This window comes from Alligator mississippiensis, chromosome 2, assembly GCF_030867095.1.
Source record: "Alligator mississippiensis isolate rAllMis1 chromosome 2, rAllMis1, whole genome shotgun sequence".
Classification (NCBI taxonomy): domain Eukaryota; kingdom Metazoa; phylum Chordata; order Crocodylia; family Alligatoridae; genus Alligator; species Alligator mississippiensis.
In genome coordinates, this window is record NC_081825.1 from 92,434,806 (window position 1) to 92,451,475 (window position 16,670).

General features: G+C 42.3%; 1 protein-coding gene across 2 annotated transcripts in view; it reads right to left on the reverse strand.

Annotated features, from left to right (window-relative positions):
• Positions 1-16,431, reverse strand: part of GLRB (glycine receptor beta) — a 73,875-nt gene extending 57,444 nt beyond the window's left edge. For both annotated transcript variants that reach the window (XM_059721939.1, XM_059721938.1), the window contains exons 1-2: positions 16,316-16,431; positions 13,860-14,014 (exon numbers count right to left, since the gene is read on the reverse strand). In XM_059721939.1, coding sequence (XP_059577922.1) covers positions 13,860-13,981 — 122 coding nt within the window. In that variant the 5' untranslated portion in view covers positions 13,982-14,014; positions 16,316-16,431. The remainder of the gene's footprint in view (positions 1-13,859; positions 14,015-16,315) is intronic.
• Between the last annotated feature and the right edge of the window lie 239 nt (positions 16,432-16,670).

Consider the following 16,670-nt stretch of genomic DNA (forward strand, 5'->3'; position numbering starts at 1 on the left):
CTTGCATCTGCCTGCAAGCACACTCTTGGAAGCAGACAGAACTCTTGGAAGCAGCTGTTAGGGGTGCACCTCGAGAGTGGTTCACCTCATTTGCAGAAGTGATATAGATATACCCTTCTGGTTTTGAGACCCTAATTGTCAGTGAGAGTCAATGATCTCCAAAACCATGTAGGCAATTTTTTGAAAATGTTACCTTAAAGAAGCTTGGCAGATAATTTGAACTACAGGCAGTCTTCACCTTATAACATTTCAAGTTACAATGTTTCACACTTACGAGGTTTATAAATTGACGTCCTGTTTCAACTTTCTGAGGTCAGTTTTGACTTTACAACACTTGGTCAGACGCCACGCCACACCAGCGAACAAGCTTGCTGCATCACCCATCTCCCTGGAGAACATCTGTCCAAACTTCCTTGGAGACTTTCTTTAAGAAAGTAGACAAGAGTTCAGAAAAACCTGCAGCCAAGACTCCTGAGAAGACTCCAGCCAAGAGCCCTCCAAAAAGTCCAGCAAAGTCACCTCAAAGAAGTCCTTCCAAATCAATATGATTACTATTTGCAATATAAATACATTAATGTAGCTATAGATTTCAGACATTAGGGCTGGAAGGGACCTTGGAAGATCACTGAGTCCAGCCCCCCGCCTGAAGGGCAGGAAGTCAGCTGGGGTCATAGGATCCCAGCAAGATAAGCATCCAAATTTCTCTTGAAGGTGTTCAAAGTAGGTGCTTGAACCAACTCTGATGGCAGGCTATTCCAGACCTTGGGAGCTCAGACAGTAAAGAAATTCTTCCTTATGTCCAGCCTGAAACAGTCTTGCAGTTTATAACCATTCAACCTCGTCATCCCTTGGGGCACTCTGGTGAACAATCATTCCTCCAGATCCTGGTGAACACCCCTGATAAACATAGGCGGTCATCAGATGGCCCCTGACCCTGCGCTTTTCCAGGCTAAAGAGTCCCATAGCTCTCAGCCTGTCATCGTAAGGTCTGCTTTCCTGACCTCTGATCATGCGCATGGCTCTCCTCTGGACTCTCCCAAGCTTTTCCACATACTTTTTGAATTGTGGAGTCCAAAACTGAATGCAGTACTCCAGCTGCGGCCTCACCAAGGCTGAGTGCAATGGGAGAATGATGTCCTGGGATCTGCTTGAGAAGTATCTATGGATGCAAGCCAGTATTTTGCGCACTTTACTAGCTACAGCATCACACTGAAGGCTCACGTTCATCTTGTGGTCAGTCATGACCCCCCAAGTCCCTTTCATCCATAGTACTAGCCAGCATAGCACTGCTGAGCCTATAAGGATGCTGCAGATTTCTCCTCCCAAGGTGGAGAACCTTGCCTTTTTCAATGTTAAACACCATCAGGTTCTCGTCCACCCATTTCCTGAGCCTGTCTGGATTGCCCTCCTGTCCTCAGGTGTGCTTGCTTTAACCCAGAGTTTGGTATCATCAGCGAACTTGGCCAGTCCGCTTTTGACTCCAATGTCCACATCATTAATGAAGATGTTGAACAATATAGGTCCAAGGACAGAGCCTTGAGGGACTCATCTATAATTGATAAAGTACAAAATTCTGGGTTACTTTTGGTGAAAATAGGGTATCGGGCCTTGGTTTAGGAATCAATCCCCCATTTATAACATTGTTTCCTATGGGAAAATCAGTTCTGAGTTACAACATCTCGACTTAAGACATGGTTTTCAGGAACCAATTGTGTCGTAAGTCCAAGGACTGCCTGTATATCCAATTTTGTCCACCAGAGTAATCACTGCAAATAGATGTAAGCTCCAGGTGCATAGTTAAACTATATGCAAATTAGATTTGCCAAATAACAAGGGCCCATGCATACAAACTAGTGAACATGAGGTAAAGGGGGCCGGGATTTGTCTTGTGTCAGCAACTCTATAGTAACTCCCCATGCTGTGGATTGATCTTCATGGCAACTGGCTGAAATTAATGAATGCTGTATATGCTCTCCCTTTTGGGAGATGATGAGGATACAGCCCTTCATTTCCTTCAGATAATTCACTTGTGGAAGTGATGTGGTTATATACCATGTCAGGTCATGTATACCCACACACACAACTGCAGAAAGAAGAAGGCTCAAAAAGAAGGAGACATAGTGTGGTAGCTGAGTAACTGAAATGAGTCTCCTTCAGAAACAAGCTTCCGGAGGTCCATGCAGATAACCAGGTAAAAAGATCACACAATGTGAGGAAAATTGCTTATAAGAGAAGCCAGGCAACAAGTAATCTGGGGAACCAATAAGAATTGGGCAAAACTAACTACAGGTGCTTTCCTAGATAAGAACCCATACAAAGTTAGTAAAAACAAGGCAGTCCAAACCCAACAGGCATGAGATTGTTGGCTCCTGGAAAGGATATCCCAATTCACTTGACCCTGACATTCTGAGAGGTAACAGCTTATTATGGACCGATAACCAAATCAGGAACAGTGATAGTTAGTATAAAAGTAAAATTGAAGCAAACCCACTGCAAATTACTGCATAACTGTGAAAGGTCATAAAATGGGTGATGGTCAGACTCAATATAGAAGTGTTATTTGGTTTAGCTACAAATGGACTGATCAGCAGTCTGATAAAAGAAATGCAAGTCCTGCAAGATCACCTTATGCCCATGGCCAGGTAGCTGGTATGATCTTCCCTGGGCCTCACTAGCTACCAGAGGAAATCTATACTAATGTTGGCAATTTTTGCTGCACCTCTTACATAACAGTTTAAGGCCTTTTCCCCATGGGGAGTATGGTAGATTCCACAAGGCCAGGCAGCATTAAGGATATTTTAAACAATCAGCTGTTACCCCAAATTTTGGAACAGTCACTTTGGACCTATACCTCTGACACAGCCATAAGGGCAGTACTACCTCAGAAATGTGATAGGAAGAGATTCCAGTGTTTTGTTTGAATTGCAAGCTGTTCCCTAGTTCCAGGAATATTTCCTTACTTTATTTGGTGATTGTTTGATATGAACATAAAAGCAGTCTGGGAAGGAGGAAACTGAACCAGGACTCTCTTTTTCCCCTCTTCTTTAGGTGAGTACCATAACCACTCATTACAGATTCATGGGGTGCCTGTAGACATCCAGAGATGCTGCTCTGATGCACTGTAATTACAGTGTGTCGGAGAAGACTTAATTAATCGAGTCTGCTGGAGCATGGCGCTTAGCGCACTCCAACAGCCTTTGCATCTCAAAATGGCCACACTTCAAAATGGCCACAGCCACCACCATCATTTTGAAGTGTGGGACACTGCATACACAAAACACTGCTGGTGCTTTAATTAGAGTGGCTCCCAGAGTAACTTTAATTAAAGCATTCTCCTTCCCCACCACCAGAGCATGTGTAAAAACTAAGTGAACTTTGGCACATAAATGTGATCTCATTTCCCCTTGATAAAGTCCTTGAAAAAGTTACACATAATTTTGTAATGTCGTCCTCTTAACCTCATTCACTTTTTGTGTTACATGTTTCCCTTGGACTCAAGCAGGTTGGAACAGAATCACAATTATTCCTTTAATAGGTGGAATAGATTCTCATCCTTCGTGTATAGCGGAGTATATATGATAGGAGTGATAATGATGTACGCCACTTAGAATACTGAATGTCCTTGTCAGAGAAGAAAAGAAGTTCATATAAAATGTGATAGTGCTTGCAATTTACAGTGACATATCAGATGTTGCAATATGTTCCAGTATATCCTTTGGTTAGATAGAATCAAAATCTGCTGTTTTAGTTGTGCTGCTACCAGAAATTTTAAAAAAATAATATAGCAATATATGTTGGACACACTTCTATCATTCATCTCTTGAGCTCTTTAACAGTAGGACATGATACTAGATCATCACCTGTGAACTTTAAACAGATGCTGGCAGTGGGGTTTATGTGTTACATCACAGTCTGGACAACAGAGCAGTGGCTTGCTGTGAAATGACATAAGGATTAACTTGACTGGGATGTGTCTATTTCTTTCCTGATGGTTATACTACATGGCAAGGGTATATACATGCTATTTTTCTAAAACTATGGATGCCAGAGCATAATGTGAGCTTAGGAAAGGAGATCACAGATGTGAAAAAAGAGAGAATAAAAAGCATCAAATCCATCCTTTCCCAATAGCTATGTCCAACAAGTATAGTCCTGGATAGAGTTCACTGAGGTTGCAAGGATTCCTTAAGACCATAAATCCCAGAGTATGTCTTGTAAGCCCAAAAGAATGAGATGTAATGTATCCTGACACAGTCAGTGAACAATCTCACAAACTCAAGAGAGCCTCATAAAGTTCCAACTGAGAATAGTGTATGCTTTCTTGACCATTTACTAGACCTTGGTGATCTTGATTTCTCTGACCTCCTGAGGCTGGAAGATAGCAGAATTCACACTCTCTGGAGGGCTTTAAGGGGCCATTTCTCAACTTCAGAAATGGTAATGTTCCATTGAATATAAGCCAGATTATGATTTATCCTCTTGCTTCCTTGGTAAAAAAACTATGGAGAACCACATTGCATGTCCTAGATCTTATTTACTAGATCATATATTCATCCTGTTCACATGAAGAAAAGTAGGTATAGACCTTAAAAGACTGAACAAGGAAGATTCTTTGATGAGATGGGGGGTTCCTGCCTAAAGCAGGGGATTGGACTAGATGATGACTTGATGTCCCTTTGAGCCTTATGCTTCAATGATACTATGATTTCTATGATTCTATCAAATAAAGGATCTTGAAATTCAGGCACAGGACTAGGATTCAAGTAAATTGGGTTTTATTCTTAACAGTCACAAACTCCTAGGCCTGAACGCTGAAATTGCTGGCCTGTTAATGAACAGAAGCACAAGACAGACCCCCTATGAAATCAATTCAGGATTGATTTAAAAATATTTTGATGTTATTATTTATATTGTTCTTAAAAATAATTAATTCTTAATTTAATGAAAAATATATTAAGTCCTATTCTCTTTCAACACCTAAATAAAAACAATAAATATACAGATATATCTCAAAACATTATGATGTGGGCTGCATTATTTTCTATATGCCAAAAAAGAACCAGGGGAAGTCATTTAAATTTGTGGTCATGATTTATAAATATGGTGCAGTAGATATACTGTATCAAGGCTCAATTCTTGGAGTGACTAGAGGCTGTTCTTCTGGGTACAAGGGACTGGCAAATTTATTACAAGTCTTGGGATAAAGCCTCTGACTCTAGTAGACACCATCATATCTCTTATCAAGATCACCTGGATGAGCCCACATTGGTGATCTCACTCCTGTGTTATAGCTTGTCCCTACCCTAGCTCTGGTTGGCTCAGCTCTCAAATTATGACTACTCCACTCACTATGGAAAACACTATGCCTACTACCAGCCCAGGCTTTCAAATGCTTCTGGACACTTCAAATGGCTTTACTTTGTCTCCTTGTACAGGTACACAGCCAGAGATACAAACAAACAAAATCCATTCTTTTCTGAACAGCTTCCTTTTCTGCTTCTAAATAAATACATTCTTGTAGTGCAGAGGCCGGCAAAATGCGGTCCATGGGTCACATGCAGCCTGCCAGGCCATTGCATCCCGCCTGCGGGACCCCTAAAAAATTTAAAAAATAAATATTAATCTGCCCCCGGCTCCCTGTCATGCGGCCCTTGATGGCTTGCCAAAACTCAGTAAGCAGCCCTCTGCCCAAAACAATTGTCCACCACTGCTGTAGTGCAAAAGGTGTGTGTTATACAAACAGATATCTTGGATTACTTCTAGTTCTTTTTTGTTTTTCTAGAGGTATGAGTGGACTGTGGATGCAGATGTACAGGGGTAGTTATAAAACATGGGAGAAGGAAGTCAAGCAGGATGTGCAACCAGGAAGAAGCAATGTTGTGATGCTCATGTCAAATACAGGCATTGGGGAAGAGGCAATGTTTTTCAGTGTGCAGCCTCCAGTGTTGATTTCACCAAATGTGACCAGGAAAGGAAAAAATCCCTGCTATGCTGCAGGTTGTAAAAATGATTCTATCTGGGAATATTTTAAAAGAAATTCCTGTTCTTTGTGGTAAAAAGAGAACCTGTGCCAAAAAAGACCTGGCTGTCAAAATGAACATTATGATGTTCCTCTAATGCCAGGAGCATTGATAAGGAAGAGGGCATCTCTGAACAATCTGGATAAACTAGTTAGAAACCTTCCTTTCCCAACAGCTTTATGGACTGGCAACTGTCCTAATTCAGCTGCTTGACACATCATGGGTAAAAAAGTTTCCGTTAAGTCATATATCTACATTTTTAATGGTCATATCAACCAATGAAAAGTCACCTCTGTTTTAAAAAAAATAACTGAATTGCAATTGCAATTGATTAAAAACGATGACTTAATTCCTTAGTTTAAATCAATCCACTCTGAGTACAACCTGCACTGAGGTTATCAGCTGCAGGAATGTCAGGGTAAGTTATACCTTACGCTTAGACCATACTAAATCTGTGGAATATTAAGCGGTGTTAAAGTTTGGAGCAGTGTATCTTGGGATGCTTGAAGACTGCAAATTGGTTGTTTCATTTCCATGGAACAGCCTGAAGTTACCCTAACACAAGCTAGGTAGCATGGCCAAGAGTTAAGCCTTGCCTGAAGTGGCATAACTTTGAGGCACCCCAAGGGCACTTGGCAGAAGTTAATAAGATTTAAGGTACAGACACTTGCATTTTAAGTGCCCGTAGGATAGCCTAAATGTAACGTGTAACTTCACCCTCATACTAACTTTTTCATGCCTCAGATCTCCACAGCAGATAACACTTTTTCCTCCTCCTTTGTCTCGCTTATTAAGAAGGAAGGTTTATTTGGTAATATATTTATATATTTTATTTTATCTTTTACCAGTGGAGCAAAGAGAAGTAGCTATAAACCAAGGCTAGAGACAGAAATTACATGTAAACTGATTTAAGTAATCAGAAACTGGTTTAAACCTGTAACAGAACAGAAGTTCAGTGCATATAAACCAGTTTCAAAATGGCTGAAACTAGTTTAAGATAAACCTGGTTCTATGTAGTATCAGACTTAACTGACTTGGGTCCAACCAGTTTATGAAACTTCTGTCCCAGACCCCTTCCTGGGGTTTAAGTTAAATCAAAGTCTCCCAGCCTCCCAGCATGCTTTCCAGCCCTGTGCTGTGCTGTGGTCCAGCATATAAAGATTAGAGAAGCAGGAACTGCCCCTCCAGGCAAACCCTGGCTGGGGTCTATTGTCAGGGAGGAGGGTTAAACCCCCCCTTCCCCTGGTTAAACCCCCCTACCTCCTGAGTATGGAGCTGCCCTGCCCTACTAAACTTACTGAAAGTTACTGCTGGACTACAAATCCCAAAGGCACCTGGAAGCAAGAAGAGGAAGTGATGAGCAATCCTGCAGAGTCCTGCTTCTGTGATTCTGGACTGTGAATCCCAGAGACCTCGGGGGCAGCAGGAAGAGGAAGTGAATACACAGCCCATGCTGGCTACATGCCAGAGAGCCATGCTCTAGCACCCCTCAGCTTCTGGCCTGAGATGCTGCAGGTATGTGGCTGCATTTCCTGAATCAAAAGTCAATGTGTGTCCAGTTGTTTCTCAATTTTAATCTCTGCAGTTTAGACTACCCTGCAAACACTGAATTGATTCAGCCTCAGGCTTTTTGACTGTCTGTACTTAGCCCAAGTATCAGAAGTAACTATAAACCAAATGTTACTACTTGGCCACTTCTGACAGCTACTTCTGATATCTTCTCTTTACTCCCTGGATTTGCTGCCCTCTTCTACTTCCTTAAGCAACTATTTTCATTTACATAATGTAGTTAAAGGAATCATAGTTTTTGCTGACATTTAGCTTAGGCTTTATCAATGTCTTTCGCAGACCTGTAGAATCAGTTTATAAGACATATTGTACATAAATCATGTGTGCATGTGTGTGTTTGTGTGCATGTACACATGCATATAATCCATATACAATCAATAATATTGAAATATCTATAATTTAATATTATCAATTGTATATGGATTATGTGCACACACACACACATGCATACATGATGTATGTACAACATGTCTCAAACTGATTCTAAAGGTCTGGGAAAGATGTTGATACAGCCTAAGCTAAATGTCAGCAAAAACTATGACTGCTTTAACTGCATTATATAAATGAAAACAGTTACTTAAAGAAGTAGAAGAGGCCAGCAAAACCATAGAGAGAAGAGAAGATATCAAAAGTAGCTGTCAGAAATGGCCAAGTAGTAGCCTTTGGTTTATAGTTACTACTGATACTCCGTGGGTATGTCTACACGTGCACTTACTGTATAGTACGTGGTTTTTAGACCAGCATCTACATCTATAGGCGTTACTGCACAGTAGCGCTGTGTGCACTCCAACTTGGGAGTAAAGTTACACATGATTTACTGCACAGTAACTATTTACACAGTAACTAAGTGGGCGGAAATTTGCTACCTGCATGAAGTAACTATAAACCAAATTTGTTACCTGCATGATGCAGGTAGGAAATTTATGCCCAACTCAGCATAAGTCACCAGAGGTACTGCACAGTACAGGTGCACACATGTACACATGCACCTGTACTGCATAGTAACTTTCGGTTACTGCACAGTAACCTAAGTTACTGTGCAATAATTGTGCATGTGTAGACTCACCCACTGTATAGCTAATTCTCCCTGCTCTACAGGTAAATAATATAGATTATCCTTGTCTAACAGCTCCATAGTTGATCTATAGTTGATCCAATAAAAGATTACCAAGCAAACCTTGATCTTTGCATATTCCCTGGATTGTCACAGCTATATGAACACTACAACTATACCATAATATTGTTTATTAAGATTAGAAAATCCTTGGATGTGGTACCATATGATTATGCAGTGTCTAGTATAATAGGGCCAAGATGTCAGTTAGAGTATTAGGCCCCCTCTACACATTAACCATTTAATCACAACTTAAGTTGAGACCCAGCTACACGTTCAACCAATTAATGCTGTGATAAAACAACCAATAAGCGACAAAGTTATTCCACAGAAAATGCATAATAACTTTGTAGCTAGTTCTAACCCTGTCATTAATTGAACCTGTAGCGAAGTGCTCCACAGGGGTGCACAACCTGCTGCCAGCCCCACAGCTGACAAGATTCAAATTGGTGCAGCATTCCCTGCACTGACCCAACTGTGAGGCTAGTTAACTGTGGCTCTTGCAGCGGAGAGAAAACTGCCTTGCCTAAGAGCTGCATAAGGTGCTCCCACTACCCCCCTCCTCACCTTCCCCATGACCCCTGCATCTTATGAGGCTTTTGGGGGGGCAGCATTCCAAGCATTACCCCTGCTGCAAGCCCCACAGCTGATCAGGTTCACAGTAATAGCAGCATTCTTCCTGCTATTCCCACTGCAAGCCCTTCAGCCAATGGGGAACCCTGCCCCCAATGCAAGCCCTGTCAGCTGTGGGGCTCGCAGTTTTGAGAGCTGGGCAAAATCCCCCTGCGCCGGTGATAAGGTGCAATGGGATCTAACGCATGATCCTACAATCACACCAGTTGCCATGCTCCTGTGGCATGGCAGGAGGTGCACTTGTGTGGACCAGACTTCAGATCTCATAGTTGCTTTACCTGCACATGTAGAGGGAACTTATACAAATTTGATTCTGTTGTTACAACCTAAAGCAAAAATGATCTTCACCTGTACTTGGAGTAAAACATTCAAGAAAGAATTTTAAAAAACCTTCAAATTGTCTCAATATATGTTAACCAGAATTATTGGGAGTCAAAGGAAGAAAAAAACTTACTCTAAGGAAAAACCTAAGCTATAGAAAAACTTCAAACACCCCAGAAACTAGATACAGAATTTCAGTTACAAAGATGCCTCTCTTCACATTCCTGTACATCAACAACACATAGGGCTTATATAAATCAATACAATTTGAGGGAGGGGTAGTCTATAAGGTGTATCTCTCCCAGGCCTTCTGCCTAACATTTAATAGCTAACTTTTGCTTCCTTTGCCATGGGCAACTAGGGGTGCATTGATAGGGACTTTTTGGGCCGATACCAATAGCCAATTTTTAAGAAGGTGTATGGGCCAATGCCAATCTGATTTCTGATATGCAGCCTGGCAGTTTGAAGAGAAGTCTCCAGCTGGTAAGTCTGTTGTGGTGGAAGGGGAGGGAGAAGGGAAGAGGTGGGGAAGGGCAGATGGAGGCCCCTGTGGTAAGGGAAGGAGTGGGGCTGGGGCTGGGGGAGGTGCTGCCCAGCTGGTGTGGGGCTGCTCCCACTGCTGCAAGCACCCCAGGAGGGCATGTAGGGAGTATGCCCCAGATCTGTGCAGGGCAGGCTGCCATTACGGGCTGAAGCCAGGGCCGTACCGGGCTCTTCCCAGTGGGGCTGGGCTGGGCTGTACTCGGGATGGGTGGCAGTGGAACTTGGAGGGGACTGTTGGGAGGGGCTGCAGCCACCCCAAAATTCACTGTAGCTCCTCCAATGTCCCTGCCAGTGCCACCACCTGCCCTGCCCTAAGCATAGCCTGGCCCAATCCCCCGCTGAGAAAAGGCTGGCGCAGCCCCGGTCGCAGCCCGCAGTGGCAGCCCACCCCATGCACAGATCTGGGGGCACATGCCCACATGTCCTCCCAGGGTACGTGCAGCAGCAGGAGCCTCCCCCTCCTCCCCACCCCTCCTAGATGAGCTGCGGCTCCATCCCGCATCCCACCCTGCCCCAGATTTACATACATAAATCTATGTATTTTAGTCATTAAATCCTAAGAAGGACATAATCAGTAAGCATCAGTTTTGTGGAACAGAAAGCAAGAGTCTGCTCAATTTCAAAATAAACCCTAAACAAACTGGTGTAGAGCCAGACAGACAAAAGAACAGAACACCATGCTAATATCACATATAATCAATCAATACACATAGGACCAAGAATCATGAATAATTATGGCAAAAGCTTCTAAATAAAGCAGCATTTTCTTATCTGGAAAAGTAAAAGTTTCCAGTAAATATTGGTACGTAATAAAATAATGGACTTTTCCATGCAGATTCCCATCTCTGTTTTCAGCTTCATAGTGATACTAGTTAATTTCATATGAGACCACAACAGATGGCTGACAGCTTGCATTCTAATAAGAATGTAGATAAAGGTAAAAATATTGATATGTCTGACCCAACGGTACAATGAAAACTGTGGTAAAGTCCAAAGAACATTGATATTAATAATTTGTTTTACAGTATTAAATTACTTGCATGAAATTACCCTCTCTCCAACCAAACATTAATACTAGACAGGATATAAATTGTTCCTAGAGATGCTAAATGACTTTTTACTCATATACACAAGTGGCTCTGGCCTATAAAATGCTGTACATTTCTTTAACTCTTTATACTGAAACATAAGACAGTCATTACCTTTTTATTTTACTTCACTCAAGGCTAAGGTGAATAAAAGATAAATGAACATTTTATCTATATGATAAACATCTACTTCCATTAGCTATTTTTATTATAAAAAAATAAAAAATAATTAGAAAGTATTCAGTATCAAATGGGTATGATTTAATTTTTGTTCTGGAAATTCCTTTTTCTAGAAAAATTTTCATCCAACTTTGTTGAGAGACCATTTTCTTCCATGGTATATTTGGTTAACCCACATGTAGTAATTTATTTCAAATTTTACTGGATAATTTTTGAGAAAAAAATATTTCAGTTTTCATGAAAAAAGACAGGCAGACTTAATTATGCCTTCAACATGAAAAATAGCCCTCTGAAATATACAGTGTTATCCATTACAGCAACTAAGACTTTTGATAGGGCTATGTGGATGCTGCACAGATATTTTACAGAGCTCACAGATTAAATTTTTCCAGCCTGTGTGAGTTTATCAGCCATATTTATTTTGTAGGACTTTTTTAACCAACTAGTAGCAACAGGTATACTCACACAGGTGTCTTCATTATGATCAGGTCAATGGCAAATAAAATGGGAATAAATATTGTCAGAAGATAAAATTCCACTACTCTAAAAATGATCATGTTCATCAATTGACATTAGGAGTCTTCTAGATGCTGTCCACCTGTTCAAATATGGACCCTTCCACTGTGAAAGCATTAGCATCCAACTTCATTTTAAAACTGTGAACTGTAAATATTCAGGTGCTAAGTTGATTTATTTACTCGGCCTAACTTTCTGTCAACTGTTTTTGGCTAACACCATATGAAAACTAATACATACAAACTACTGTGCTGCTAATATTAGCACAAGAATTTAGAATGAGGCCTAAGTGGATATTAATAATACCCTGACATAATACTGTACTGCATTTAAGATTATTTAGCATACAATTTTATTTTTCAGCATTACATAAAACTACACATATACTTTCAACAGTGTAAACAGTATGCCAGGAAGTACCACAGGCTTTTAAAAAAATATCAAGACAAAGTGAAATATTAATATTTCAATTCTAATTCTATTTCAGTGGAGGGAGAAAGAACTCGAAAGATACTTGGAAGACTCGGGTTCTAGTTGCCACTAGCCTGCTGGGTGACTTCAACAAGTCAGTTTCCACATCTGTAACATAGGGAGAATATTTTTCTCCTATGTAAAGCCTTAGGACACATACCAGTGAAAAGTACTACATGACAGCTATAGTACTACAATACAGCCAGATACTGATAATTATTCATAAAAAGTACAATCTGTGCATCCCATGTCAGGAAAACAAGGCTCCCAAGTCCAACACTTTTATCCTTAGGTTCCCAAGTCCAACAGAATGGTGGACTCTTTAGAATCCAAACAAAATAACCATGAAATCTTTCCATAGGTAGAAGTTTCTGAGCCTTTAAGAAATAAGTAAATACCATAGTAAAGTCTAGAATAAGATTTTTAAAAAGTATTTCTGCAAACAATGCCTATATCTGTTATTTAAAATGTGTTTTTTCTGCTTAACAGGTCTTTTCTCTTTATCTAGGTAGCTAACCTGACTTTTTAGCATGCCTCTCTTTCATGGTCTGAGGAAGAATGACAGCAGCGAATTTTCACTTCACCCACATTTATCACTTAGAGTAGGTTGCTTTATGTACTCATTGATAACTCTTTCAACCTTGTCAGTTCAAATATAATGAGTTTGGCATTAGAAACAGTGGGCCCCGTACTCTGAAGCACTCTGAGGTCATCTGCCTTTTGCTGTCTGTGTTCTCTGCTATTGGTCTTTATATATTCAGGGGGCAATCAAAACTTATTATTTCTCTATATTTACAGTAAAACTGTTTCATAGGTGCATGTGCCAGTAATTTTTTACAGCAACCATCAACTTTACTTTAATACAAACTATATATATATGTATGTGATTGATGCAAAGATATAAAGCATATCATATTAAGAATGTGAACAGGACATGCACTATCCTAACAGCAGTACAAAACTTATCTAACACAAGAAATAGATTTTAGCATCGTTTTTGTGGTCATCTTCATTTTAATGTGTATATTTTAGGTTCACTGCTAGACAGCACAAAATTAGAAGGCTGATTTATAATGTCTATAAAATATGCAGTAATTGTGCTGAAATCCCAATCTAACATTTAAATTATAATTAAAAAATCAGCAGGGTTCAGAAGTTTTATTTTCCCCCAAGAAATTTAGAAGGAAACTCAGAAGGATCTACTGCAGAGATTAATGCTCATTGATACTATAAGATATATCACTGATCAAAAAACAATCCTCCCATTTCTCACCTCCCAAAATTATTAAATAACTATGTTATTTCAGCAAGAAAGATGAGATTCTACTTTAAAATCTCTACATTTAAAAACCTCCACTGATCTCCTCAAGACTAAAGTATAAAACAAAGGGATCAGGTACATACGATGGGCATAGATATTGCTTCTTTTTCCCCTTCCCTTTCTTTGAAGATTTCTCTTTAGAACAGACTTCTTCAATCCATAAGGAGAACAGAATGAAAAAGAGAATTGCTAGCAAGAACTTCATCTTGAGGTCTGAAGTCTCAGAAGAACAGCCAATCTGTGGTGGATAAAGGGAAACAAAGGGTTTATATTAGGGCAAAATGTGGAAAACGAGAACTGCATATAGAAACTAAACAATCTATACAGAATGGCCATAAAAACTCAATTCAAAGTTAGCAGAAGAGATATGAGCTCTTGGACAACAAATAAGGTACAGAACCTGTTTTAATATTTTCCCCATTGTTATGTACATGTTTAGACTGTACACCAAAATTAGGAGTTACACAATAAAGAGTTTAAATTTAAACATCCTTTGGGACTAGTGTGTTTGAGGAATACATCTCAACTCCTCAGAGGAAGCCCAAGAGACCACTAGGAAGTCACTCACCTGGATTTTTCCACCAAAAAACACCATGTTAACCTAGACACATACCATAGCATGCCAATTACTGAGAAGAATGACCAATAAACTCACTTTCAATAGACAAAAATCCTGCAATGCTTACACACAAAATTCTTCCCATTAATTTCACTATTAAGTGTGCACAAGGCTTGCATGTTTTGGCTCTTAAGCTGCAACGCATATTTGGACAGCTTTTGTGTACCATAAATTAAATATGATTGAACATGCTACAAAAATATTTGAGACGTCATTCTGGTATGGAGTAAGAGCAAGGTTGAGCATCATCCTATGTTTTATTAAATAATGCTTGACTTATTAGAACACCTAACATCTACATGGTGGGGGGGGAGCTACTTCATGAAGACAGAGGTAAGTCTGCATTACATCAGAAAACCAGCTTTTGGTTGTATCGTTTGGGAGAAAACACAAAACATTTTATCTTGTCTTCTTTCTACCACTGGTAGCTTTGCCAGCTTTTTTTTTTTTACCACCCTTAAACAACAGAAACTTCTCATGGGTTCTTCAGCACCAGCTGCACTTTCCAAGATTAAAAAAACATTTTTTTTGAGCAGCCTCTGCATCTCTCTTCCCCTTCTGGAAGCAGCAGGACATTTATACTCTTTAACAGCAGCAACAGAAGGAGCTTCTTGTCTACCCTCCAAGAACAACAACAAAAGGTCCTTCCCCTGCCCAAATAGCTTGGACCCTGTGCCAGACTATCCAGCTATGGGCATCTCCATCCTTGTATCCAAGCTATAACCATGGGGCTTCATGACACAGTAGCAAAGGCTCTCTGACCCTCAGCCACAGCAGCTGTGATATCCTGGAAGCTTCACTTGCAAACATCTAGCTGTGGCTTCCTCTCTGTCCCCCCACCTCCAAAAAAACAAACCCCAAAACCCAGCACCTATTCCCCATGCATCTCCTCAAGAAAGCTGCATTCCTCTAATAAAATAATAAGTTAAAATATTAAATAGAGCTTTCATTGCACACAATCTTTACAGAACAAGCTTGAAAGCTCCCTCTGTGGCAACCAGTCCCTCTAAACACCCCCTCATCAGCATTTCTTTTAATCTTGTTCGAGACCAAATCAGCTCCAAATTCATTTGGGCAAAGCCCAAGAGTCAAGTTCCAAAATTTGAATGAGCAGAGCTCAAATGGTCAAGCCTATGTGGCTCTAACACTGGGCATGTATCCTTCCTCCAAGACCCTCTGGTCTGGGACTTTGGATACTTCCCAAATCCAGGCAGATGTCCTATGTGCAAGCCCCAAGCCTGGAGGTCTTGAGGTTTGGATGACCCCGAGCCTTGCTTGGTCTTAGCCCCTTGAGCCTTGCTTGATCTTAGCACTCAAGTCTTGCTTGATCTTGCCCCCGAGCCTTGCTTGATCTTGGTCCTCAAGTCTTGATCTTGGCCCCCAAGCCTTGATTGATCTTGCTTGGTTTTAGCCCCCCATGACTTGCATGGTCTTATCCCCCAAGCCTTGATCTTGGCCCCCGAACATTATTTCATCTTAGCCCCTGAGCCTGGCTTGGTCCTAGCCCCTGAGCCCTGCTTCATCTTAGCCAGAAGGCCGAGAAGCATCTTCCAAGCCCAGCCACAAGCCAGAGGGCCTCTCTATTCCCGCCTCTTCAATAACCAATGCAAGGAGGGCGGGGGCTCCCCACCAGGCAGCTCCCGGCTTGGGGCACGCTGCACGGCTGTGTGGCCCGGGCTGTGCCCCTCATCCCGAAGGCGTGGGCAAAACAACCCCGAGCCCCCAGAGGAGCTCCAGCCGGCGCTGCAGTGGAGGCCACGGGGTGCCCGCCAGCCCTCCCCCGCCCGCGGGACGCCGCGTGGCGCTGGCCGCGGTGCTGAAGACGGTCCCGGGGGCAAGCGCGGCCGCAGCGCAGCCCGGGGCAGAGCGCAGGCCCCCCCACCGGCTGCTCCCGCCGCCCAGCCGCCCGCCCGCACTCACCGCGCCGCAGAGGCGAGCCGGGCCCCGGCCCCGCAGGCGCCGCGCTCAGAGCCGGGGGGCGCGGGGGGCCCCGCCGCGGGGCATGGCACAGCGCAGCCCTCGCCGCCCGCGCTCCGCGCCGCGCCGCGCCGCCCCTACATGCGAGCGGCTCGTCCGCCAGTGAGCATGTGCGGGGCGGCGGCGTAGTGAGCATGTCCCCAGCTCTGCACATGAGCACTGGGGCCGCCGAGCCCCCCCGCCGCCCTGGGGAGGGGGCCACAGCCCGGCCCTGGCACCCTGCGCCTCTCCTCGGGGCAGCGGGGAGCCGGGGGCAGCGCAGAGGGGGTGACAGCGCTGTGCAGCCGCGCAGGACGGG